At 40.3% G+C, this 27,344-nt stretch overlaps 1 protein-coding gene across 2 annotated transcripts in view; it reads right to left on the bottom strand.

Moving 5' to 3' along the window:
- The window catches only part of kif21b (kinesin family member 21B), a 168,704-nt gene that overhangs the window by 19,535 nt on the left and 121,825 nt on the right, over positions 1-27,344 (bottom strand). The window contains exons 24-29 of one of the 2 annotated variants that reach the window (XM_068057204.1): positions 24,163-24,220; positions 23,211-23,392; positions 20,734-20,826; positions 17,918-18,046; positions 9,652-9,690; positions 1,862-1,998 (exon numbers count right to left, since the gene is read on the bottom strand). In XM_068057204.1, the coding sequence (XP_067913305.1) occupies positions 1,862-1,998; positions 9,652-9,690; positions 17,918-18,046; positions 20,734-20,826; positions 23,211-23,392; positions 24,163-24,220 (638 nt within the window). The remainder of the gene's footprint in view (positions 1-1,861; positions 1,999-9,651; positions 9,691-17,917; positions 18,047-20,733; positions 20,827-23,210; positions 23,393-24,162; positions 24,221-27,344) is intronic. The other variant, XM_068057205.1, reaches the window with a different exon arrangement.

The following is a 27,344-nucleotide window of genomic DNA, read 5'->3' as shown; positions in this document are numbered from 1 at the left end:
AAATAAAGAACAGGAAATTCAGAAATCCAGAATTAAGAGATTTTTCTGAACACTCAAGGACATTTAAAACAAACAACTTTAATTTGACCTCTGATTTTAAGATAGAACTGCATTATTAAATATAGTATCTCAATTATGAAGGAGGAACGTATTCATCTAAATTGTCACATAAGAAAAACTGCTTGCACATTTAAATGTGTCCCATATTACTGTTTTTTATGCTTTTAAATTGCTGGTTAAAAGCAACCTAGCAACAGACATTTTGTAGAACGCCTCCCCAACACAGGCAGTGTTGTCCACCATCCAACAGGCCATTTATTACATCACAATAGGGGAGTTTTACACAAATCTGTTCTGGGATAAGCCAATCATTTTTAAAGCATAAAGCGTTTCCATTTATATTATATATTAATTTATAGAAACATACATAGGAAGATAGGATTAAATATGTTTATATTTATTGTTAATAGTGGAGCCTCCATTTTTCCCCCAACATCACAAGTATGCCTCTGAACAGCTAAAAATACCTATAATTTCACTGCCTAAACTGCTACATTTGAGTTTGACAATCTGTTGGCATGACTTGATGTCCAACAGTGTGGTAACAAAAAGACTAACATTCGCAATTCCTCACAAACAGGTGTCTCAATCTCAGCCAAGCTGTCCACAGGATGGTGAAATGAAAATGGAAAAAAAATAACCTGCACCAGTCCCTGCCACTTTCAACCAACTGGTTACATGCTGGCATTGGCATAGCTCTGGGTACATGACGTATGGTATGTCAGAGTAGCAGGTGACAAATCTAGAGAAAAAATGGTTTTTAACCATGTTGCAAAGATTGTATCTGCTACATGTATGAATTGAAAAAGTTCAGTATCTTCTCCTTAAGTGGATATTGCTGGAATTGGAAATCATTTTTACAATGAACAGTGAAAAAGTTCTACCATTTGCAAACATATAACATCATAAATACACTTTATATTGATTGTTTGCTATTTGTGATAAAATCACAATCTTAAATGGTTTGTGTATTCAAATGAAAAGTGGTTCCTTTCAATATCAATATTTCTGCAATCAATTTTTCAGGCATTCAAATTCAAACTGACTGGGAGGGCTGGCTGCCCTTTAAAAATGGCACCAGCACCAGCGCACAGGCAGCTGACGCCATTGGCAGAGACGGACAGCCCGCCCCCTCCACGAGATTGGGGGGGTGGGTGGCGGGTGGGCGGGCCACCCCAGCTATTTAAAAGAGCCACCACCCTGGTTATTTAAATGAACTGCCACACAGGAGATTGCAGCGGCTCTTTGGCATGCAGCCCGCCATTTTTTTGATCTCGCCGCCGAAATCAGCGGCGGGCTCTTAAAATCCAGCCTTAGACTTGCTTACCCATATCATGAAATATTTTATTGGCAATAGACCTCTGAGGGAAAATTGAGGACAAAAGCACAAAATTAACCAAGGCAATGTGAAAGTTGGGCATGGAACACTTTTTCCTAATTCCAGCGTCGGGATGAGATTTTCCCATATCAGCAACGACACAGCTAAATGTAAAATAAAGCTCATTTAACACTGTCCAAGAAATCATATTCATCTCAACCTCAGAAGGACATCCACTCCCGAGCGGGAAAGGCATTTTCATTTTCCATCATCATCCAGTGGCTTCTCTGAGCAAGATATCTAATTTCATGCCAATGCTGTTCTGTGGGCCTGTTGAGACTATTCAGACTCATCTTACAGTACATCCTCCCGGCCAGAAACAAAGAGGTTTACCACTTAGGGTTAGACAGAATATAAAAAGACAGTTTCAATACCCCTGTGCCACCTGGCCTCCACAACTCCCCTTCCCTCATTGGTTCTTACCTTTTGAGCCTGTGAATAGCAGGTCATTAGTTGCATCTAGACACAGCACAGGTTTAGAGTGCCCTTCAGCAACAGAAATGCATTGGAGTGGGGCAGTCCTGCTGCCCTTGGCACCACCAACTGGATTAATGACACCCCTGATAAAAGAACAGATGATGGGTTAACAAACTCTCTTGAACATAAGAGCTGTGCTCAAGACAGTGATTGGTTTGTTTGGAAATGGCTTCTATTGATTAAAAAGAACAATAACACGTGGTGATTTTGATGAAAATTCTACACTACTTTCACTTTCCGAAAACCAATTTAAAAAGAACCAATGTGAACCCACGCAAAAGCCAACACTCCAGATATGAACTACTGCACATTTGCAACATTATCAGTTCAATAAATCTTATTCAAATATTATGTTTGGGCATTTTACAACCTTTCAAAACATAGAAACACAAAATACACACTATTTATAGAAAGTAAATGATCAATTTTCTTAGTTTTGGTCAATTTGCGTCAGTTCTGTAACTATTAAATAAGCATTTTATAGTAAATAAAATTTGGCAATAAACAAATGTTGCACTTTTGAAAAAGCAAAAATATTTTCCACTGAACAGAAGCGGGCAACTAATTTAAATATTAAGAGAGCAATTGGAGCGATTTTGCTGGGGGTGCAGTGGCCTCCCCCATCACGTGAGGAGGCGGCCACCAGCTCCATGTGGCAGGCTAGGGCACCAGAGGCTCCATCTCCCAAAGAGGGGTCCATCGGCAGCAAAGGCTGCACTTGCAGCCCGGGCATTGCCACTGGAGGGGTTCCCCCTCTGCTCTGAGGGACCTGGCTCCATGGCCCCTCTGAATGTATAGTTTACATTTATGCCTCCATTTTGAGGCGCCCTCAAGGTGTCCTACCTGTCTCAGCAATGCAATCTCTCCCGATGGGGCTGCTGAGATTCTCGAGCAAACGGCCCTGTTATTGGGTCAGCAGCATCGGGGGCTTATCAGCCATCCTTAATAGAATGGTGAGCATCGAGGTGGCCAAATTAGGAGGCAGCCTCTGGAAAAATAACTCCCCGGTCTGGCTCCCGGCAAATGCGAGCTCAAGACCACTATTTGGTCCCGCCGCGGGGTCCCACAGCCCACGGGAAAATCCTACCCACTGTGGCCGTAATGTGTACTACCCATAGGATGCAGTGGAGCAATTCACCAAGGCATCTTCATCAGCATTTCCCAAACCTGCAACCTCAACCTCTGAAGGACAAGCAGCAGGTGCATGGGAACACCATATCTAGGTTTTGCTCCAAGTCACACACCATCCCGACACGGGGCTGGATTCTGTAGGCCTGCCGCTGAAATCAGCAGCAGGTGAGAAAAAAATGGCAGCCCTCACACTTGGGCTGCATGTCGCAGAGCCACCGTGATCCTAAACATGGCGGCTCATTAGCATGCCTGGGTCGGCCACCTCCCCCAACGACATGGAGGGGGCAGGCGAGATGTCTCTATCAACAGCATCCGCTGCCACTGTGCAGGTGTCGTCGTCGTCATTTTTAAAGGACTTAGAGCCCCAAATGACAGTTGAAATCTTAAAGGCAAATTGCATTTAAAAGTATTGAAAATAATTTTTAAAACCTTTCCATTCCCTCTCCTGCCCCTCCAATAGCCTTACATTTAATTCCTTGCCCACTCACCCCCAAAATACCTACCTTGACTATGTGACCTTTTGCCACCCCCCCAAAGTTCATAACCTCTAACCTTCAACCCCTTCCCACCATCCCCCTAACCAATCCAAAGAGTTTGACCCTGCTCCCCCCACTCCTGCACTGAGAAAAGTACCCCCGCACTCCCCCACCACAGGAGTTGCACCTCGTTTTCCCCAGAGGGGGATCCTAAGGTGCGTCGATGCCAGCCGCCAGGATGAAGCTCTCAACCTGCTGTCTGAATTGCAGCGGCCTGGATGTTAATGAATGGTAAGCGCCATCTGCATATTGTAATGCGGGTCCCGTCGCCAAGCGACAGCGGGGAGGCCGACACGAGGCCTCGCCACCGCTGCGGCCGAGATCGGGAAGGGTCATGTGGCTTTGAGGTCGGTGGCGGGCCTCATCTGGAGCAATCTTCATGCCCCCACCCCCATCATACCACCATTCCCGACGTCGAGGGCCCTATAAAATTCAGCCCATCGAGATGTAGCTCTAGACTCCTCCCTCTTTAGATCTTTTCATTGTGAACTGCCAGCATAACATCGGCTGTCTCAATTTCTCTGCTCCCCTCACTCACTCTAAGCTATCTTCCTCTGAACTCGCAGCACTCCATTCTCTCAGGTTCAACTCCAATATAAACTTTCTGACAATGGTGATGCTCATGTTCTTTGGTGAACTGACCTCTATCTAGTGGAAAGCGAACGCCAACTCTGACACTTCTTCCTAACTCACTTCTTCTATAATTCCACCACCAAACATCAAGGTATTGTTTCCAAGGCCGTCACTGACTTTATCTCACCTTTCCTCCACAGCCTCCAACCTCAGTTCCCCAACACTGCACAACCTGCTTCTACCTCCTCAAGATCCATAAATAAGATTTCCCTGCTGGACCCATCAATTCAACTTGTTGCCCCAGAGAACTGATTTCTTCCTAACTTGACTCTATTTTTCCACACCTTGTCCAGTATCTTCTCTCCTGCATATACGACTCTTTTGACACCCTTAACTGTTTCCAGTGTTCTCGTTCTAACTGTCTCCTTTTAGCAAGGGTGTCCAATTCCTCTAACCCTCCATCTCCCACCAGGACAGCCTTAGGGTTTCCCGCTTCTTCCTTGAACGGAGGCCCAATCAGGCCCCATCCTTCACCACCCTCCTCCACCTGGCTGACCCTGTTCTCACATTGAATAACTTCTCCTTTGACTTCACTCACTTCCTCCAAATAAACTGAGTTGCGATGGGAACCTATAGGAGTCTTAGCCATGCCCTCCTTTTCGTGGGATAGGTAGAATATTCTCTGCTCCAGTCATACTTGGGTCCCCTCACTCACCTCTTTTATGAAGTACACTTTTGACTGCATTGGTGCAGATTCCTGCTTTCGCCCCAAACTGAAAATTTCATCAACTTTTCTTCAAATTTTAACCCCTCCCTCACCTTCACATGGTGCAGCTCCAACTCTTCCCTTTCCTTCCTTGGCTTCTCTATCTCCATTTTTGGGGATAGTCTATCAATCAATATTCACTGTAAGCCCACTGACTCCAACAGCTACCTTGACTATACTTCCTGCCACACCACCGCCTCCCCTCCCCTCCAAACTTCCTGTAAGGACTCCATTCCTTCTCTCAGTTTCTCCATATCCGTTGCTTCTGTTCTGATGATGCCATCTTCCATACCAGTGCTTCCGATATGTCTTCCTTTTTCCTCAACCGAGAATTCTCGTCCACCTTGGCCGACAGGGTCCTCAATCGTGTCCATTGCTTTTCCCACAGTTACGTTCTCACCCCTTTTCCTACTTCCTCCCAGAACCGCATTAGGTTTCCCCTTGTCCTCACCTACCATCTCACCAGCCTCCACATTCAAAGGATCATCCTCTGCTATGTCTGCCACCTCCAGTATGATGCAATTATCAGAAACATTCTCCCCCCTTTCAGCATTCCTAAGAGACCTTTCTCTCTGCGACACCTTGGTCCATTTCTCAATCACCCTCAACATCCCCTCCTCTTTCCATGGCACCTATGCATAGAGTTGCAGGAGATGCAACACCTACCATTTTACCTCCCTCCTTCCCATTGTCTAGGGCCCCAAACACTCCTTCCAGGTGAAGCAGTGATTTATTTGCACTTCTTTCCAGTTTGTATTCCATATTTGTTGCTCATGATGTGGTCTCCTCTGCATTAGGGATACCAAATGCTTACTGGGTGACCGCTTTGCAGAACACATCTGTTCAGTCCACAAGTGTGATCCAAGCTTCCGGTCGCCCGTCAGTTTAATTCTCAGCTCCACTCCGACTCTGACCTTTCTGTCCTCATCCTTACAACTGTTCCGACGAAGCTCAACATAAGCTCGAGGAGCAGCACCTCATCTTTCCATTTTTCCAGACTCAGTTCAATAATTTCAGATCATCATCTTTGCCCCCCATTTTTTCAGATGACAGCTGTTGGTGATATTCTGCTATTGCCATTTACACCTCCTCTAAGCCCATCTTTAGTTTCTTGATTTGTCCCATTACCATCTCTGTTTTCTTTGCACCATCATTCCTTTTGTCATTTAATCTCTCCTATCTTCAACCAATCACAGACTTCCCTTTAGTTTTTTTGTCAGTATAGCAGTAGTATATGTATTCAAAAAAGTGGCAATAAGCAAAAATTAACAAAACAAGTTAAATTCCAGGGTACATGGAAGCAGACAGTGGCTTTTTTCTTTAAACATGTGGTCAGTTGGAGTATATTGAGGTGAGTATGGGGGGTGCTTCCTGCCGGTTAGTGCCACTATAGCAATCTGCGCACTTCCAGCTGGAAATATATACATGCTTCCCATCCACTATTTTGGGGCATTAGTAGGCCAATTTACATCTAAATAATGGGCACAAATTTATAGGCTTTGGTATTAACAAAGAAAGAGGTTAAAAATTCAAATGAATTAAACAGAATACTGTTTACCCAATGTGTGAATTTTGAAATATATTCATGGTCTATATTGAAAATAGCACAGCTGCTATTATAAAAATTACAACAATGCTTCCCTGCCACTTCTATAGATGTGTTACAAAATTTAATGAAAATCCATTGTAAAGACAAATGTTGATTTCAACATCAAGCTGAACCTTTAACCTATATCCTCTCCATCTGAAAGACTGTCTATCTCCACTTCCGCCCATCCCCTGAGAAAATGCTCATCCATGCCTTAGTCACCTACAGACGTGACTATTCCAATGACTTCCCGGATGGCCTCCACTCCTTCACCCTTCAGTGTAAGATCAGGACTATGAGGGACAATTTTGGGGACCACAGTCATGCACCCAGAGGATGTCTGAAAGACATCTGACCTAATATTGGGTTGGCCATTTTCAGGCATCACTAGTGGACACCCCAAAAAAAAAGACATTGGCTCCTGATTTACGTATGCAGGTAGCTTAATGCTTGTTTTACACCTAATAGAAATTAGTTTGGATTGAGCAGAGCAGGAGCCTGACCTGCTCCACGCAGGGTTCTTCAGCGTTCACTGTGGCCTAAGCAACAGCCATAACCAAAAGGTGATTTTTTTTTCAAAAAAGAATATTTAAAAATCATCCCTGTAGAGCCAGAAGGAGCAGGAATGCTCCCTGACACAACAGTACTCCCATTCCACTCCTTTGCTGCTCCACAACTCTTTCCAGATGAGATGCCTGTGGAGACGCAACAGGGACTGGCAGCTTCCTTAATTAATATTAATTAAGGCCAAGGCCCAATATCAGGCTATCCTTGGTTCCCCTGGTTCAGGTACACATGGTGGCCACATTGCTGCCTTCCTGCCTGAAACTTGGTGCCAACAAACCTCTACCCCTCCCCCCCCCCCCACCAGAGTTTTATGCTGAAGATTTTAATACTAGAAAACATAATTAAATAAATCACTTCTGAGTTAGGTTAGAAAAGGAGATCATAAGATCAATATGGTTGAGGGAGGCCACTTGCCCATCTTAATTCATCCATCCAGACATACAGAGCCTAAATTTTATCCCACTTTATCATTCAATTGATCTTTAAATGCCTAGTGGAGAGCAAAATGTCTTTGGATGTTATTTATATATACTTCCAGAAGGCATTTAATAAAGTCCCCCATAAGAGAGTGTTAGCTAAAGTTGAAGTTCATAGAATTGAAGGCAAATTATTGACCTGATTAGGAAATTGGCTGAGAGGCAGTAGACAATGAGTAAGGATAATGAGCAGGTACTCTAATGGGCAGAATGTGACTAATGATGTCCTGCAATCGTTATGACTTAGATGATGGGATATAAAGCCACATATCCAAATTTGCCGATGACACAAAGATTGGTGGCCTTGTAAACAGTGTAGATAGAAGCAAAAAATAAAAAGATATATTGACAGATTAACTGAATGGGCAAAACTGTAGGCAAATATGAGGCCATCCACTAAAAGGGATAGAACAGGGTACTTCTTAAAATGGTAAACAGCTAGAAACAGTGCAAGTCCAAAGAGACTTGGGAGTCCATGTACATAGATCACTAAAATATCATGAACAGGTACAGAAAATAACCAAAAATGCCTAATAGAATGCTCTAATGAATACTTCTTGTTTCCTACCCTTCAACTAGCTACTTAGCCATGCCAAGGGTTTATCCTGAGTCCCCACAAATTTTAATTCAATCTCTTTACTCCTGATAATCAATCCCATTGTTTCACATGGAACAGAATAAAGGCTAATGGGTGTAATTGCCTGTGTGTGTTTTGCTACCCTTTTTGCATACGGGCACCATCTTTGCCTATTTCCAATAAACTGGTACATTTTAGTGTCCATTGACCCCCTCATAATGATAATAGTGCTTCACAAATATCTTCCCTAGTCTCGCTTCATAATTTGGGATAATCTATGCCCTTTTATCCTTTCCAGCACTTCCATCTAACTTATCTTAAAGGTACTGACTTTTTTTTTGGAGGCGGGGGTGGGAGTGATCTAACAGATGTTTCCTTCAGTATTTTAATTGGTACCTCCCTAATGTTCATTGACTACCTCATAATGATCATAGATACATAGTGTCATTTATCCTCCTTTTGACAAAAATGAACCATCTTACTAGGGTGCTTATCAGTCGCCTTCTGGTAGATGGGGGAATGCAGATGGAGCATGTACACTGAATCCAGTACACACAATGATGAGTCTGATTGCTACAGCCTCTTGATCACCCTAAAATAACTAGATATTGAGCCATAAAAGAAAGCTCCTGATTATAGGGGGCATACGATCCACTTAGACAGTGACCAGGGATGTTGATCTCAACAGAATATCTTGTGCACTCTAAAATGTGTAATACTTTAGCACAGGAACTGTGAACTATGTTTTCTTTTTATGTTATCTGTACTTAACAACAGTGAATCTAAAATAATGTTGTTAGTCATGATGAGCAAATCAGTTCGTTAGAATTTTAAAGTGGTTCATTTCATTAACAGTTATGTGTAAATTGATGTTAGGTCTGATGGTAATACTGAGTTGTAAGATTTGTTTAGATGGAGGATGCATCTGCAACATTTACGATCAATTAACAAAGCAGCGGTGTAGACATGCGGCCTCAGGAAAAATATATTTTGAGCAACTGCAGCATTGGCTTTTAAATTCTTACCTCCATTTTGAATCTGAAACCATTGACACTAATCCTGTGAGTGAATCCATAGAACAAAACTTTATTTTATTTACAGTTATTTAAACTCTTTGCTCTGGATCCAATCATTCCATTTGTTTATGTTAGTCATTCTAATGAAAAGTTACCATCACCAGGTGATCCAACTTAACAAATATTGACAGATAATTTCTATTTTGACTGTCTCAAAGCCAAATGAAAGGTGCATGCAAATCAGCCCAACCAAAAGACACATAAACCAAAAAACAGATTGAGAAATGAAACTATCCTTACATTAGAGTGCGCTCCACTAAAAATGCAACAGTCAACAACCAACCAACTAATGTGCAGAATAGTGTTGCTTTTTGGTACAAGATGCAGTGCTGAGCAGATATAACACAAATAGTAACATGCAAACAGTAAAGCAATCAGCTGTGTTGCCCAGTCAGACCAGAAGCAGAGGCCTGCGCAATGCAAGAGGTGACAAAAGAAACTTGTACCTGGGAACCTCCGAGAGAGAGGAGTCACTGTCATCAGACCTATGAACAAAACAGCAGCAGGATTATGGGGAAGAAAGATGGAAGAGCTCCAGCGTGTTGGACTGTTGAGTAGAGTAATTGATGGGAACAAGTCAGAGCAACAGTAGGTGTGCCAAGTTAAGCAACATTGAGTGCCACAAAAGACAGAAACTTATAATAGAGAAAACATTAAGAACATTTTTATTTTGCCAGGAATTATTTCCTCAGACTTGTCCATTACATAGTCTTCTGAACAAGCTATATATTTCTAAGAGATGATTACAGCCTGAAAATTATGGGCTGAAATTGTGCTATGCGATATTAATGACAAATATTTATTGGCTAACATAGATAATAACCAGCTTACTTTAAGCAGGTTAAGATCTTCATTAACACAGCAAAAAGGAATTCCATAAGAACAGATTGGCTCATTGCATGCACAATTTCAAGGCACTGGCATTTTAAAGTGCTTGATCTAAACCATAAATCACAGGCTAACTGAGAAATTCACTTATTCTTGTTCATGTGGTTATACACAGACTATTAAATCGATTTTGCTCAAGACTAGATGACAGTTATTTTGAATTTTACAATGCCTTAGAGGAGGCTGATAGGGTCAGGAAGCTGGTAAGGTAGTGAATGGGATATCATAAGTTGCACAAAATCCTTTGGTTAGAATATGAACTAACAGATTATTATTCTGAAACATAGGTGAAGTGGAAAGTGTTGGAGAGCAAGTAGAGATCTTCTGTGATGTGACTACGGTCCACAAAACTCTATTATGCAATATTGATTTTATTTTTAATGCGAATTCAGTTAATAGGATAATAGGTGAATGGATAGCATGAATTTATTGGAGTGATAAGATGCAAACTCAAATTCCTGATCTCAGACATGTTGAATAGGAAGAGAGCTCCAACAGAGAGAGGGGGTTACCACCAGCCCACAACAGGCACCTTTAAATCAATGCTTCTTTGAGTCCCCCACAATTTAGCATTCACTTTTCCTTTAACTTGAAAATAACACTGCCTATCTCTCCAAAAGAGCAATGCATAATCATACTAACAAATTGTTGTTTCATAGACCAAGTTAAAATGAATTCAAAGATATACTGCTAGCTGAGTAACAACCAAGAACATATGTTCTCAAATTCTGCTAAGTTGGCTGCCATGAGAAAGCTCATTGTTCAAAGTGTTTTTGTTTGGTTGAAAATAATCTTTAGTTACCCAAAGGATCATGTTGTCATCTCCCACCCAAAGATATCACTCCACAGTATTAACAAACCTGAAAAAGTACCTTTCAAAACAATTAATTCAGCATATAGCACGCCTTCAATTACTGAATTTACTTTCTCTATTTTACTGACAATCAGTATAAAAAAAGGACTCGTGAAGGGCTTAATTTACGAGTTTACACTGTTCATGGGTAGTCTCGTTCGCTTGCAGTGCAAATTGGAAATTTGCATGCATATTACCTGCAGTTTCCGATTCATTCCATTCACATTAAATCATCAAAAAACTGCAGGCAGTGGGACATGCAAATTTCTGAGTTGCAATGCTCACAGCCAAAGTCAGCAGTGCAGGTTTGTAAAATTACTTCCAAAATGTGTGTCACTCTGCTCTGGATCAATACTGAAAGAAACACTTCTGCTAAAAAGAAATCAGGATATTCTTAAAAATCCATCCAAAAGACTTTCAATTATACGTACTCCTACCAAAGAAAATGAACCTGCATGGTTCAGTTTGATCAAAAAATGTCTTGCATGAACCAGGATGGCTTATACACTACACAGAAAAAATTAAAAATTGCAGCATTTAGTCCTTGGCCCCCTTAGCACATAATCGATTCAGTAACACCATCCAGGTGCGTGCAAACCCCACTAAATTTATTAAAATCAAATTAAAACTGTCTTTAATAAAGGTAATTTAATGAAAAGTTAGATGTCTTATATATCTTCCAAACAATGCCAATGGTGCAGAGATGAAGTCTCAGTCTCCAAGTCTTAGAAACCAGAGAAGTCCAAAATGAATTTTGCCCTCATTTAAAAAAAAAGTTTTTGTACTTTCATGGAACAGCGTTTTAAAAAATATGTTGTGGTTGTATGTTCAAGTATATTCGATGTACTAAATATTAATCCACTTCACATATAATCAAATTAAGTGCAGCACAGTGCAATTTCTTTCTATTCAGCTATGTTATTATTGCCACGTCTTCAACAGGATAGCGGAACCAAAGATCTTTGCTGGGGTTTTCCAATTCTGCACTGCCAGCCCATCATTCGCTGCCCATTCACTTTAATGGGTGGAAAAAAATGCAGGCTAGCATGCTTATAAGTACAAAACCCTTAATCTTGTATCATTAACATTTTAACATGTATGTGCCACCAATCTAGATTAACTCACTCGAGTCATAGAGTCCTACAGCACAGAAACAGGCCCTTCGGCCCATCATGTCTGTGCCAACCATCAAGTACCTCACTATTCTAATCCCATTTTCCAGCACTTGGCCCGTAGCCTTGTATGCTACGGCGTTTCAAGTGCTCATCTAAATACTTCTTAAATGTTGTGCGGGTTCCTGCCTCTACCACCTCTTCAGGCAGTGTGTTCCAGATTCCAACCACCCTCTGGGTGAAAAATCTTTTCCTCAAATCCCCTCTAAACCTCCTGTCCCTTACTTTAAATCTATGCTCTCTGGTTATTGACCCCTCCGCTAAGGGAAAAAGTTTCTTCCTATCTAACCTATCAATGCAGCACATAATTTTGTATACCTCAATCATGTCCCCCCTCAGCCTTCTCTGCTCCAAGGAAAACAACCCTAGCCTTTTCAGTCTCTCGTCATAGCTGAAATGCTCCAGCCCAGGCAACATTCTGGTGAATCTTTTCTGCACCCTCTCCAGTGCAATCACATCCTTCCTATAGTATGGTGCCCAGAACTGTACACAGTACTCCAGCTGTCGCCTAACTAGTCTGAGATTGCCTTGGATCTTGCTTATCCATCTGTAGTCACCCAAACAATCTGTATCCCACTTTGATCACCTGAAGCAAACATTTCTCTCCTTCTCCTGACTACTTCCAATTGTTCCCTGCTTTCTTTACTATTAGCCATGTCTTGCTCTAATATTCAGTGTGATCCTCATACTATAGCAGAAGTATGAAGGAATAAAGGTGGAAAAGATAGGGGAAATACAGAGCAAGCAAAAACTAAACTAAAGGACATACAGTATAAGAAAATATGACAATTAAAGATAAAAGTCACCTTTAAAAAAAAGTCATATTTCTCATTTATCCAAAAGCAAATCTCACTTCTTGTTATTACTATATGTTCAGAGTATAGTGTGCTTTTCTTTGCCAACTGGTGTGTGTTGTGTGTGTATGTGTGTGTGGTGGGGAGTGATAGGTAAGGAGGAATATAAAAGAATTGTGATGGAAATCTCTCAACCCCATACCCCAATTCTATAGTGTGCTCTGATTGAACACTTCCACACAATTGTCCCACCAGTTTTCCAACCACTTTTAGTTCCACCTAGTGGCTCAGCTGTGAATTGCCAAAAAAATCTCCAGTGTCAGTTATGAGTAAGGTTCAAACTCCTGAATTTCTGCCTTGGGTAGCCAACATTCTCTTAATCAGATTATCCTAAAACTACATGTTTAGCAATTTTCCCTAGTTGAATGCAAGCTTTGATACATGTTCACACTAATGCAGCAAACTCACTGAACATTCTCACATAAGTAGGGGTTTCAAAGCACCTTTTTTTATTAATGGGAAAGTCACCTATCTGAGATTTGGTTAGTTCACATTCCGAGTGAGTGGTATCCACAAGTTTCATGTGCTGATATGCTAAATCTGGCTCCTTTATCCCCGCAATATGTTTTATGGGTCTATGGTCTTGCCAATGTGATAAGCGATCCACATTTAGGAGTAGTAATGTAGAGCACTAGTTCACAGATGTCAATCATCAGCAATCTGAACTGAAGAACTTCCAACGTATAAATGCCTAGAGGCAAGTTGCATCACTGCTGCAAAGCTTTTAGCTCTCACATATTCATAGTATACTCATTTACAAAATCATACTTCATTATCACTTTCAGAAGGAGGAGGGGGAAAAGGGAAAGTGTTAATTGTATATCAATGGTTTGATTTTATGCAGGTGAAGGGTGTTAATTGGGGGTCTTAGTTGAGCACTTATAAGCAGACACTGAGACTGATGGAGGGTTTTGAGTGAGGAGCTACATTTTGTAATCCTTTTACTTATATAGTGCTCTACTTTACTTAGCAAATATAGGCTCTAGCATTATGCTTCCATAACAAACTTTCTGAAATTTAGCAAAAAGACCATATAGCTCTTGCTAGTCTGGGAGAATTTTAATTTCCTGGCTAAATGAGGTAAAATGCATGCCTACTAAAAGGCTACATTAATGGACATTTATCTGAGGAATACTGACTCAGGGAATTATCATCGGTCAACATATTAGTGCTCATTTAAGATGAAAGTTTGGATTAAAATAATGGTTTGCTTGCCAAAGGAAGATTTCTAAGGAACTCCTGCTGTATTCTTTTACCACATGCGGGTACAAGTGTTTAATCTTCTCTTCTAAACTGCACCAGGATTACTCTACCTACAATTCTCAGTTTTTTATTTAGAGGGGAAAGAGGGTGTCTGAGCTGCAGAATAAGGATGCAACTAAAAACAGCAATGTCAAGACACCTGTTAAATTTTGAAATTATATGATGCAATGTCACAACACTGTCTAAAGATCAATAAATAGGATTGTAAGTAAACTCATTTGTGCGCTTTTACAGCAAGCAAGCCAAACTTTCTTAAAATTGATCCTAAAACTAAACTGGTTCTTTAAGAAGCCAGAATGAATGTAGGATGAGTTTGCAGAATACTGGACATATTGTGAATATGCAGAGTAACTCAAGAATGTATTTGGAACTAGATGTGTTGCAGTCTATACCTAGAGAAATAGATGCTGACCTTGGCTGCTACATCAATTTGGGTCAAATTGCTGGAACTGAGTGAACGACACTGGAACAAGGTACGCCTTCAGAAACAAAACTTTGGTTGAATAAAATCCTCTGCAACTTTACTTTAATAATCATAATGAAATATCAAAGTATTTTAACTTCCTTACCAGCTTTTACTTAGTTTCTTGTAATATTTCTTAAATTTTCTGGTCTATTGTTAAAAGCATGTTCAGGAGGCATGTAATCCATATTGGACTGTAAAGGAGCTACAGTCAAGCAATCAAGAATAAAGTACCAAATGCTTGGCATAAGAATAGAATCTTTAAATAAAATGTTACTTGGCATACCTACACATAGTATGGTGACTAAGACATGTATAACACAGCCAACATTGTGAAAAAAGACAAACTTTGATGAGGCAGACCAACAAAGTTAATGTTATTGGAACAGGCAAACATACAGAATTTATGAACAAGAAACACAAGTAGAACTTGTCTATTCCATTTATCGATTGGAATGTTCATGGAAAGTTCATGGGTTCTGAGAGACAGACAAACATATAGCACTGACAGCCCTCCTTCAGTTATGCTTCCTGGAGGGCCTTCAGAAACAAGACAAGGCACAATATATATCGCAAAGTTATATTTTAAGTAATATGAGTTAATAACTTTTAGTTATGCAAAATTCATGTTTCTCATTTTGGTCAAACCGTTTCTAAGAAAATAAATGTTTTAAAAATCTATGGCAAACCAGGCTTAAGCGTGTGGAGAATGGAAAGATCCAGCATCGAGTTGGATATGGAACATCTGATTAGACAGCTGTAGCTTTAATAGACAAAAGATTTTAAACTGAGAGATGCCACAAAGTTGGCAGTGGACTGGAGGAAATCATCAAATGGTGCTTAAGGTTCTGTTATTACAAGGTTCATATTAATTACAGTCCCCACTACTTAAAACATCTATGCTTAAAACAGGCAGTCATTTATATTGTCCAAAAAGTGATAACCATTATCCACTTTCATTAATGTTGATTTCAAAGCTGCCAGTTATAGCATTTTAATTGCTCAGTTTATTTTGTGTGGAAACAGCAGTGTTTACTGAAGTTCTCACCTTGTTGAGGTGCACTGAATGTAATCACAGAGCCTTTGCAGTCTTTAATAAAGTATATATTTAAAAAAATATTGCCATCAATTGAAATTATGGCTGATATTATGTAAACTAATGCTGTGCATAACATTGCTCAAAGCTCAAGACAGTAAAAATGACTGATTTACTACTGCAGGTACAAAACAGTGCTGGTAATCTTGCTAAGATTCTGCAAATATTTGCATAAAACTGCTGCACATATTAAAGGTTGATCAATTGGTTATTCTTGCATAAAATTTTCCACAGGAAATCTTTTAAACACTTCAATAATAATTTATCATACAAAACAGGTCTTGTGCAAGCCAAGACTAAATTGATGCTAGTTGCACAAGGATAGAAAATTATTAATGAGTGTGTTCATTTCTGTCACTAACTTTTTTGGGTAAATGCTAAAATAGCAAAAGGGAGGGTTGTAATAAAAATACTCCCTCTAGTATAATGATAACAGTGTATAATATTGTTTTGCTAGTAAGAAAAATGATTACAAATTTCTCTAAAGTGGCTTTTACCTTGTTGCTCCTTATTAATTGGTTAGCTATTTATGTCAGCAAGTAACTACTGGTCAGCTAATGTCATTCCTCTTATTTTCTGTCCATCTATGAAGGTGGTAAGAATTTTAAAAATGTTTTGATAAATATTTAGGTCCATAACAATGTTAGCCTAGACGGTTTCCAGCCATCACTGCTATTCGTGCAAGGATTTTTAGTTCTATTACTGCTGCTGTGTTATACCGTTGCGCTCACACAGGCCTACTATAAGCAATGAGGACTGTAGTTACAAAACCAAGTAATATTACAACTACAGGTGCTTCATTAGTGTTATTTCAGGCAGGTTGACATCTCCAATGCCCAGAAGGCACAGGTAGAAAATCTTCATCATCCTTTCTAGCTCATAGCTACTAACAGATTAATCGAGGGGAGTGAATTGTTGTGCATAGTGGACATCAGCCCACACAGATTAGCTGCTTGAATCACAGTTTTCTTCTTCTTAAATGTATTTAACATTTACCTACTTTAGATTGCAGAGTCACTAGAACAGTGATTCCAAGTGAAAACAACTTGTGTGTTCCTGGCGTTACCAAACACAAAGGAAAAATTCCATTCTCCAATCCTCACCCAGTACCAAAAATAAAGTGTGTTAAAACTTTGATTACCAAATGGGGAATGGAATTAATCTCTCTCTCTTTATCCCTTGAAGGACTTTTTCCAATAGGTTAAGTGGCATAAACAATAAGCATAACAATCCATAGACTGTACAGTCGCGTATAGGAAAAGCAGATGCTGAGACTCGAAACAGCTTGTTAGGGGTTAATATCATGCAACAGAGAGAGCTTTTGACTAGATCACCCTGAGAACAATATAAGAGATCATTAATCAAAATCAGAACTGGAAGGGAGCTACTGTCACAACATGAACATTATAAGGTTCTAGATTCTCTTCAAAAAGCATTAGAAATTCCATCTCATTACATATTAGAAAGAAATTATGGACTCCTTCCTGCAGCAACTTAACTAAATCAGACAATTCCCTGTAAAAATAATAGAAATCCCAATGAGGAAACGACTCGGGGAAAGTGTTCAGTTTTCAGAAAATATTCATTTCACTTTTATACTCTACAATGAAAACATGCAAACAAATCAGTTTACAAGGATATTATTTTTAATTCTAATATAATGGGAGCATCAACATATAGATTATGTATTACAAAAGGTGCTGTTTTTTCTGGAGGAAAAATATCTATATTTGTATATTTAAATTTTGATAGTAAAAGCTAATTACTATTTCCATATTCTCACTATATTCTCATATTCTCTACATGACTAAATCAATCTCTGCCGGGCATAAATGAATCGATAATTGAGGAAATTGACAATGGTAAATATCTGGATTAACTTGTTAAATTCCAAAAGAATTACATTTTTCATAACATATAATCATCCTGATAGTAAATTATCATAATGATGATTTCATATTTCACACAAGACAATTTCATATAAGATTAATACCTGGTCAAAAAAGGATTTCAAAAGTTCCAGAAATGAGAAGGAGTCGATAAATTTGAACAAAGTTTTCATAATGGCACCAGTGCATTTATCAAAAAGAGGACAGTGTAAATTCCTTCTATTATGCACTTACTTGTCATGGGCAGGGAAAGTCTGAAGTTGGGTACTGGTGAGTCGGGAGAACACGTTCCTGTCATTACGAGCTCGGGTTGGAGGGGAGGAAGGAGGAGTAATATTAATTTCAGAGGACCTCCATTCAGACCTGTAAGGAAAACAGATTTAGTCAGAGCCAAGTCATCATTCAGTATGTAGTTATTACAATATTATATTAAATATTAAGCCTACTCATTCTTTCAATGTATTCAACTTCCGCCATCCTTTTTTCATTAATGAGGATGAGGCTGTAAGTTGCACAACTCGTAGAACAAATGCAAAGAACTTAGCAGGAGAGACAAATTCACTTTAGTTGTATCCTGTGTAAATTAAAAATTCATTGACTGCAGAGCATAATGGTCAGAAACATATGAGCCTATGATTTCCAATCTTAACAAGAATTGTAATGTTTTAAAATGAAACGGTTACTGTTGACATTATGATCCAAACGCCAAGGCCATGACAGCTAGAAAGCAGTGAGCAAAGCTAAGAGTTTAGTATTTTTACATTTATTACAAATTCCAATGAATCCAAAAGGACAGCTAAGGACTATGCTGTTACCACTTTTCAATGGGCTTTCCATTGAAACTGGTTGAAAGGTAAGACATACTACCTAACGGTTAGGAAGAGAACTATTAAAAATTGATATAAATTTAGTTGGCAAACTTGGGTGCAACTCTTCAACAACTATTTCAGGAAAATATTTTACAATATGTTTACAAAACAACTGGAGCATCGGCTCATTGCCTTGACACTGTAATGGTAGTGCAAATGTAGCATTATTCTGGTGTATGCACTTGACCTGACTCCAATTGGATTGAGAATCCCTTGAGAATGTAATCTCACTCTACTTTAGAGTCAATTTGGGGTTTGCATGCAATTCATCTACCATTACCTGAATTTTCACAGGGGTTCTCCTGAACTCTGGCCAAAACTTTGGCAGAAACCTGCAGAAATGTCATGAATGGTCGTTTCTGTTGATTCTGTAGGGTTTCTGCCAATCTTCTACTTAAGTTACGATGGGGGATTGGGAAAATGAAATCTGTCATGTAATTGCACTATTAAACTGCAGCTTGTTACGAATAATCAATTACAATAAACATACAGGCTCTTAGTTATTGCACTGATTAGATTAGAATAGGCAATAAAAATTAATCTTATAATTCTGCTACTTGTGAAATAATGAATGCTTGCCATCTAGATTTACTGTGATCAAAATATTCATCCTGTCAATATTTTTATTAACGGCATGAGGTCTCATGGCCTACTCCTGCTCCTAATTCATATGTTCGTATGTCTCAGGGTCTACTGTAAATATATACAATGTTTCTGACACAGTGATGAAATGGAACAAGCAAATTGGTGTGGAATACAACAGATGATTTCCTAAGATGACTAGGCCCTTGGGAATCATAATGCATGCCTGTAATCTGGTTCTTTAATTATCCTGACTGACTGTTAATGTTTTAGGGTGTTATCTGAAATCAGGAGAAAAATGGAATTCCAACACAAGAGGTGAGCTCTAATCTGAAATAGATCATCCAACTGAAGAGATGAGAACTTGTAACATACCTGGTGATAGAAAATGAATCCGGTGCTGCTAACTACTTAAAATATTGAATGAATTTTTGAGATGTCAACCTTTGCTTGATCAGCACCTCCCAGTTTCGACTCTGAGGCCCAAAGTGCGAGAATAATGTAATGGAATGATGATAAAACTTTGTTTCAAAAGTACAGAAATCGCTGTTTATTTACACATACTGGTACAAGATTTGACTATTGCATCTTCCTATTCCCTTGCATTGTGAGCTAATTTCACTCTGATAGATACATGCTCACATTATGGTGTATTTTTTTATTCATTCATGGGATGTGGGCATCGCTAGCTAGGCCAGCATTTATTGCCCATCCCTAATTGCTCTTGAGAAGGTGGTGGTGAGCTGCTTTCTTGAACTTCTGCAGTCCATGTGGGGTAGGTACACTCACAGTGCTGTTGGGAAGGGAGTTCCAGGATTTTGATCCAGTCACAGTGAAGGAACGGTGATATAGTTCCAAGTCAGGATGGTGTGTGACTTGGAGGGGAACTTGCAGGTGGTGGTGTTCCCATGCATTTGCTGCCCTTGTCCTTCTAGTTGGTAGAGGTAGCGGGTTTGGAAGGTGCTGTCTAAAAAGCCTTGGTGCGTTGCTGCAGTGCATCTTGTAGATGGTACACACTGCTGCCACTGTGCGTCGGTGGTGGAGGGAGTGAATGTTTGAGGATGGGGTGCCAATCAAGCGGGCTGCTTTGTCCTGGATGGTGTCGAGCTTCTTGAGTGTTGTTGGAGCTGCACCCATCCAGGCAAGTGGAGAGTATTCCATCACAATCCTGACTTTTGCCTTGTAGATGGTGGACAGGCTTTGGGGAGTCAGGAGATGAGTTACTAGCCGCAGGATTCCTAGCCTCTGACCTGCTCTTGTAGCCACGGTAGCTGCTCCAGTTCAGTTTCTGGTCAATGGTAGTCCCTAGGATGTTGATAGTGGGGGATTCAGCGATGGTAATGCCATTGAATGTCAAGGGGAGATGGAGAGATTCTCTTTTGTTGGAGATGGTCATTGGGTGGCGCGAATGATACTTGTGTCTGACATTACTTATGTTCAGATAACAGGAGTATCAGATTAAAGTGACTCTACTCTAACTACATTTGCATTAGATTAACTTTTATTCAAAAGTTTTAATGAGAGTAAATATGTCTATTTCAAATAGCAGTACTCTAGCATAAATCCCTATGTGAATATGCTGCTTTGTCTTATATTAACCTGGATTTGTCAGTTGAGATCTGTACTTTCTCATAGGACTTTCTCCTCAAGAGTGGTGAAGTATCTTGCAGTTTCTTAACAGATTGCCTGGGACTGTGGAGAAAAGAAACATTATTAGTAAATTATCAATGGACCTTGGACATTTAAATTTATCTTCTCAATATTTATTTCAATATTACTCACCTACATGGGAATTCAAGGTCAAATGTAGTCTTCGGATGAAACAGGGTTAGAGGGCGGGGATAATTTGACTAGGGCATGGAAGTGGATTTTAGTCCCCAATATAGACTTTTTGTTGCTAGGAAGCGCACATAAGCATCAGATTTTTTATATCATAAACTGAAGTATACAATATTTCATGTAACCATCATTTAGTACCCAGATAAAATCTGTTCTGGTTCAATAGGACACATTGGGCTGAATTTTACTAGCCTCTCGAAGACACGGGGTGTGGCGGAGGGGCTGGTAAAATTATGTGGAGAGAGGCCCACCTCGACCCCCAACGTCGAGAAGGGCTTGCCGCATATTACCGGCAGCAGGGAGACCTCGGTGCTGCCCCCCACCGCACCCAACCACCCCCCCACCCTGCCACCCTCTGCCGCATGGCGGCGGGCCCTTCATATAAATATTTAAATCAACCTAAATTATATGAAATTGAATTTACCTGCAGGCGGCGGCCATCCCACGCCGATTTTACAGCCGCTGCTCGTACCTCGCGCGCCTTCAAAACTCCATATGGAGTTCCAGGGCAAGAACCTGGTGGGGAAGGGGGAGGAATAAAATCTTCAGGGCAGGAGGGGTGGGGGAGCAGGGAAAACATTTTTTATTGGACGTGGGGATGGTAAGAAGGAGTTGATGGGCAAAAGTTTGAAGTTGGGGGGGGGGAAGCTTGAGAAGGGAATAAGGCAAGTTTAACAAATATTGGGCAGTGAAATGTCCATTGGGGGGTTACGGAAGGGCCTCCATCTCCTAATTATTTATTAAAAACATATTAAGTGCAATACAGCTTTAAAAATTTAAATCCGTGTTAAGACCTTAAAGCTCTTTAAAAATGGGACCGGCGCCTGTGCAATGGCGCTGGACTCTGTTGCCGGGGATGCAGCCGCCGCCTCTTCTACGTCATCGGGGGCGGCTGCTCCGCCCCCTCTGTTTAAATCAGCCCCCACGCGTAATATCACGGGGGCTGTGCAGCGGCACTTCCATGGCGGAAGGCTGCCAAGCTCAAAGTGCACCACTGTGGAGCGTGGCGTGCAAATAAAATCCAGCTCATTATAATTGCGCATCAGATATAACTCTGGCCAGCTGCACTGTTCTAACAGAGTGTCAAGTGATCAATCCATTTTATAATGGACTGAAAAAATAGCACCACCCACTGCAAAATATAAAACATCTCTCTAATGTATAATATGAAAGCAATATTGCCAAAGAGCAGGGTCCTCTTCACTTTAAGTCTCCCATTCCTTCTTCTGTTTCTTTACATCACACACCCCTCTGCTCAAGAAGGCTGGACGTTGCTTACATTCCAAACTAAGTCATGGGTGGCAGCTGCCCATCAGAATGTGGATGAGAGCATATCAGGGTTCTCCCTGTAATTTTCTATTGCTATGTGAGAACTGGATGCACAAACTCTGTTGTACTACTCTGTAGCCAACAGGCAGCTCCAGGAGCACAGGACAAGTGAAATTAATTGAAACTTTCAAATAGATGGGACAAGTTATAAATGGAGTTACAAAGTGATTTTAGTGGACTCGACATTGAAGTGAGTCAGACAACTGAATATGTTGCAATATGCCAGGCTCAGATTACAGACACAATGCAATTTTCATTGTTTCATAGTGATTAGCAGGAACAGTCTGTGATTGAAGTAGCAAGGCTCGGAGTCAGTGCCTTTCTGTGTTAAACAGACAGATGTCCATTCACCAAAATGAGGAAGCCGATGACATTCTCTGATCCACAACTGTTTTATTGTCAATTCATAGTTCAGTCCAAATATCAGTTCCCACTCTTCCTTTCTGGACTAACTCTCTGTCCAGAGATAACTCCCTGACTGGGGAAAAACCTAGCTCTTAAATGCAAACTGCAATGAGCATCAACTGCTCTCTATTAACATTGAATTAAGTCCTGTTTCATTAAAGGGACCAGCATTTTCAATATAGACATTCTGGTGGTCTATATTTGGAAAAGGGCAGCATCCTGTGGCAATTTTGAAATAAGTTGCAAAAACATTTTAGCATCTCAGTTGCATATTTTGTTGAAAAAAGGTTTATCCTTGACTCAAGTGGTTTATATGCAAAATTTAGAAGTTTGTACCAAAACAACTGAATCTGCTTTGCTTATTTCTATCTTCAGTAACTTACACAATTACCAGTTGAAGTTTCCCAAACTCAACAAGGATAGAGGCTGTATTTGTGATATTTCCTATTATTTTGAAATAAATCAACTCTCCACTGCAAGATAAGAATAGTACAATGACTTACAAAGTGTTTCCAGATCTAGGTTGAAGAGCTATGGATTCCTTATCCTTTGGAACTCGTGAGAGTACGTCAATTGGCTTGATGCCATTCTCTTTTACGTCAGCTGATCTTAAGAGAGTTGAAGTGGGCAAGTCCAGAGCGGATCCATAACCTTCCCGGTACGGCAACTCCGTCTTTTGCTCAGTCTAGAAATTAAAAACCAAAATCATAATGCCACAGCAAGAGTCAAAATTTAATATGTTAGTTTAAAAATAAAAATCAGTGGTAGTAACAACACAGTTGTCGCACCAGTACCAGGTCCCGTCCCAACCTCAACTATGTAGAAACCATTAGTGCCCGATATGAGAAACGAATTAGTCATTTCCACTCTGTTGACAGATTTTTAAAAACTTGATGTTAAAAAAAGTGTGGTTAGTTTGCAGCAAGGTTGTACTTTTGAGTGTGAATGAATTTTTTGCTCAAAATAGAGACATGTTGTCAAAGATGAGTCGATTGTCCTGATGAGTGCAAGATGAAAAGCTTCGACAACATGTTTCTATTTTCAGCAATACTCAAGTTCTGTACTACTAAACGACTAAATTAAATTTTTATTGGAATGGTTGCCAGGTCAAGTAGGAGCAGATGTGAAATGCATACATCCTTTATAAAATAAACAGTCATCACAGTCAGAGTTCCATAATTAGCAAGAAATCATAGGAAACATCTCTTAATTTGGGTATGTAATCACCTCTGAGTAAAACGCACTGTTGAAATGTTACAAATTATTAAAAACACGACACCTGGACAATCTACTGCAAAATGGCACACTAAATGATAATGCTGGTACAGTATTTTTGGTACAAATGCTGGTACAAAGCTTGGGCTACACTAAACACAATAACTGCTGGCACTAAAATAGATTGCAGGGATAATTTAGATCAGTTAGCACATCTTGGTGATAAAATAACTGTCATACCTTTATTCTAAAATCTCCCTGGCTTAGGGAACGCTTTGAGTAAGAACTGGATATTAAACTGGAAAGAGAGCACATAAAAGTTATTAGAATAAACTTTTAAATGTACAGATTTAACATCTCAGAAATGGGCAGATAATCACGTACAAACCTTTAAACACAATATATTATTTTCAACATTTAAAGACTGACTGTTAAACTTTAAGTACCACATAAAAATGTCATACATGTACAATAACAACTACTTTTACATTTATATAGTGCCTTTAATGTAATATAACGTCCTAAGGTGCTTTTCAGGAGTATTCTAAAACAAAGTATGACATTGAGCCACAAAAGGAGATATTCGGTCAGATGACCAAAAGCTTAGTCAAAGAGATAGGTTCTAAGAAGTGTCTTAAAGGAGGAAAGCGACGTGGAGAGGTGTGGGGTGGTATTCCAGAGCGATAAAAAAAAGAATGATTTCTGACTAATGGATGATTCACATTGAATTTCCCCATGGCTGGCTTTCTATTTCACCTATTGTAATCTTAAAAACATCTTGCCACAATTGTATTAGTGATTTCTGTCAGCTGCTATCAGTTCACAGTGGGTTCTTTTCGCCCAAAAGGTAAGTGCTATTTGTTTTTAAATACAGTTGCAGTGAAAATATGCAACAGGCTTCCATTGTGTAGTTGATAGAATAATGCAGTCATTGTGATGGAGATAATACCAGTTTCCAACTAGGTATAAGTACAATACATATGAACATATAAACCCCCAATACTCTTTGACTTCCCCATTTGTCAAGAATCTGTCTACCTCTGCCTTAAAAACATTCAATGACGCTGCTCTCCGGGGAAGCGAGTTCCACAGACTCACGACACTCAGAGAAAAAAATTCTCATCCCTGTCTTAAATGAGAGACCCCTTATTTTTAAACTGTGCCCCCTAGTTTTAGTCTCTCCAACAAGGGGAAACCTCCTTTCAATATTCACCCTGTCAAGTCCCCTCAGGATCTTATATGTTTCTATAAGATCATCTCTCATCCTTCGAAACTCCAATGAATACAGACACCAACCTGTCCAACCTTTCCTCATAAGATAATTCTCTCATCTCAGGAATCAGCCAAGTGAACCTTCTCTAAACTGCTTCCAGTGCAATTATATCCTTTCTTAAGTAAGACAGCAACATGAACAATCAAGGGCAAGGCAAAATCAGTGATGGAATTGCAAAGGGCTGGATCCTGTCATTGACACTCAGCAGAGGGCAAACATAAGAGGTTGTTATGAATACCTTACTGTTACAGCCATATCAAAACATGGTACTGTTGATATTAGAATGTCTTTTCAGCTACCAGCAACATTAAAATATCATCCAATACTGTTTGAGAGCAATGGAAAATATTATGGAGGCAAAAAGATAGTCCAGTTCTCAGGATTTTGGCTACATGAGCATGGAGCTCGATTGCCTCCGCTTCTGAAGAGTTGAGGTGAGGTGAGAGTGACTGCCCTTGACATCAAGGCAGCATTTGACCAAGTATGGCATCAAGGAGCCCTAGCAAAACTGAGGTCAATGGGAATCGGGGGAAAACCCTCCGCTGGCTGGAGTCAGACCTCGCGCAAAGGAAGATGGTTGTGGTTGTTGGAGGTCAATCATCTGAGCTCCAGGACATCACTGCAGGAGTACCTCGGGGTAGTGTCCTAGGCCCAACCATCTTCAGCTGCTTCATCAATGACCTTCCTTCAATAATAAGGTCAGAAGTGGGGATGTTCGCTGATGATTGCACAATGTTCAGCACCATTCGCAACTCCTCAGATACTGAAGCAGTCCGTGTAGAAATGCAGCAAGACCTGTACAATATCCAGGCTTGGGCTGATAAGTGGCAAGTAACATTTGTGCCACACAAGTGCCAGGCAATGACCATCTCCAACAAAAGAGAATCTAACCATCTCCCCTTGACATTCAACGGCATTACCATCGCTGAATCCCCCACTATCAACATCCTAGAGGCTACCATTGACTGAAAACTGAATTGGAGTAGCCATATAAACACCGTGGCTGCAAGAGCAGGTCAGAGGCTAGGAATCTTGAGGCGAGTAACTCACCTCCTGACTCCCCAAAGCCTGTTCACAATCTACAAGGCACAAGTCAGGAGTGTGATGGAATACTCTCCACTTGCCTGGATGGGTGCAGCTCCAACAACACTCAAGAAGCTCGACACCATCCAGGACAAAGCAGCCCGCTTGATTGGCACCCCATCTACACACATTCACTCCCTCCACCACCGACGCACAGTGGCAACAGTGTGTACCATCTACAAAATGCACTGCAGCAATGCACCAAGGCTCCTTTGACAGCACCTTCCAAACCCGCAACCTCTACCAACTAGAAGGACAAGGGCAGCAAATACATGGGAACACCACCACCTGCAAGTTCCCCTCCAAGTCACACACCATCCTGACTTGGAACTATATCACCGTTCCTTCACTGTCGCTGGGTCAAAATCCTGGAACTCCCTTCCTAACAGCACTGTGGGTGTACCTACCCCACATGGACTGCAGCGGTTCAAGAAGGCAGCTCACCACCACCTTCTCAAGGGCAATTAGGGATGGGCAATAAGTGCTGGCCTGGCCAGCGACGCCCACATCCCATGAATGAATAATAAAAAAAAAAGTTTTGTTAATTCAGATCCTTCATTATTTTGCACAACCAATATTTTATATTATTGTACATTTTTTCTGTAGGAAACAAATCTCAGATACCAGTATATTAACATTTCAGAAGAAGTTTTACAATAAGAAAAATTGCCGAATTTTTGAATAGAAGCATTTTAAGCCTTTCTGCTTTTCTTCCCCCTCCTTGTTGGGAGTATGGTTCCATGGGCATTGAGTGCTCACGTGTATCACAGCCAAGTGACCATTCTTCATTTGTGAGCTTGGGTGGAGAGTGTCAGTAGATGCCTTTGACTACAGCATCCAATCCTGTTCCCAACCCACATACAAACACAAACAAACACACCCACAAATAATGCTGGATAGCAATAAGGACTGGGAACCCTGGACAATTTCTGCATCCCCTCCATCCCTTAAGTGCTGAAGCCAATTGTAATATCCAAACTGTTGCCATGGCTGAGTTCTAACCTGGGATCTTCCTGACCTGCAGCTACTTGCTGCCTTAATCAATTATTGGGAGAGCACATTATTT

The sequence above is a fragment of the Heterodontus francisci genome, chromosome 25 (assembly GCF_036365525.1).
Source record: "Heterodontus francisci isolate sHetFra1 chromosome 25, sHetFra1.hap1, whole genome shotgun sequence".
Classification (NCBI taxonomy): domain Eukaryota; kingdom Metazoa; phylum Chordata; class Chondrichthyes; order Heterodontiformes; family Heterodontidae; genus Heterodontus; species Heterodontus francisci.
The sequence above is the reverse complement of the archived record's forward strand: the minus strand, read 5'-3'. Positions and strand labels throughout refer to the sequence as shown.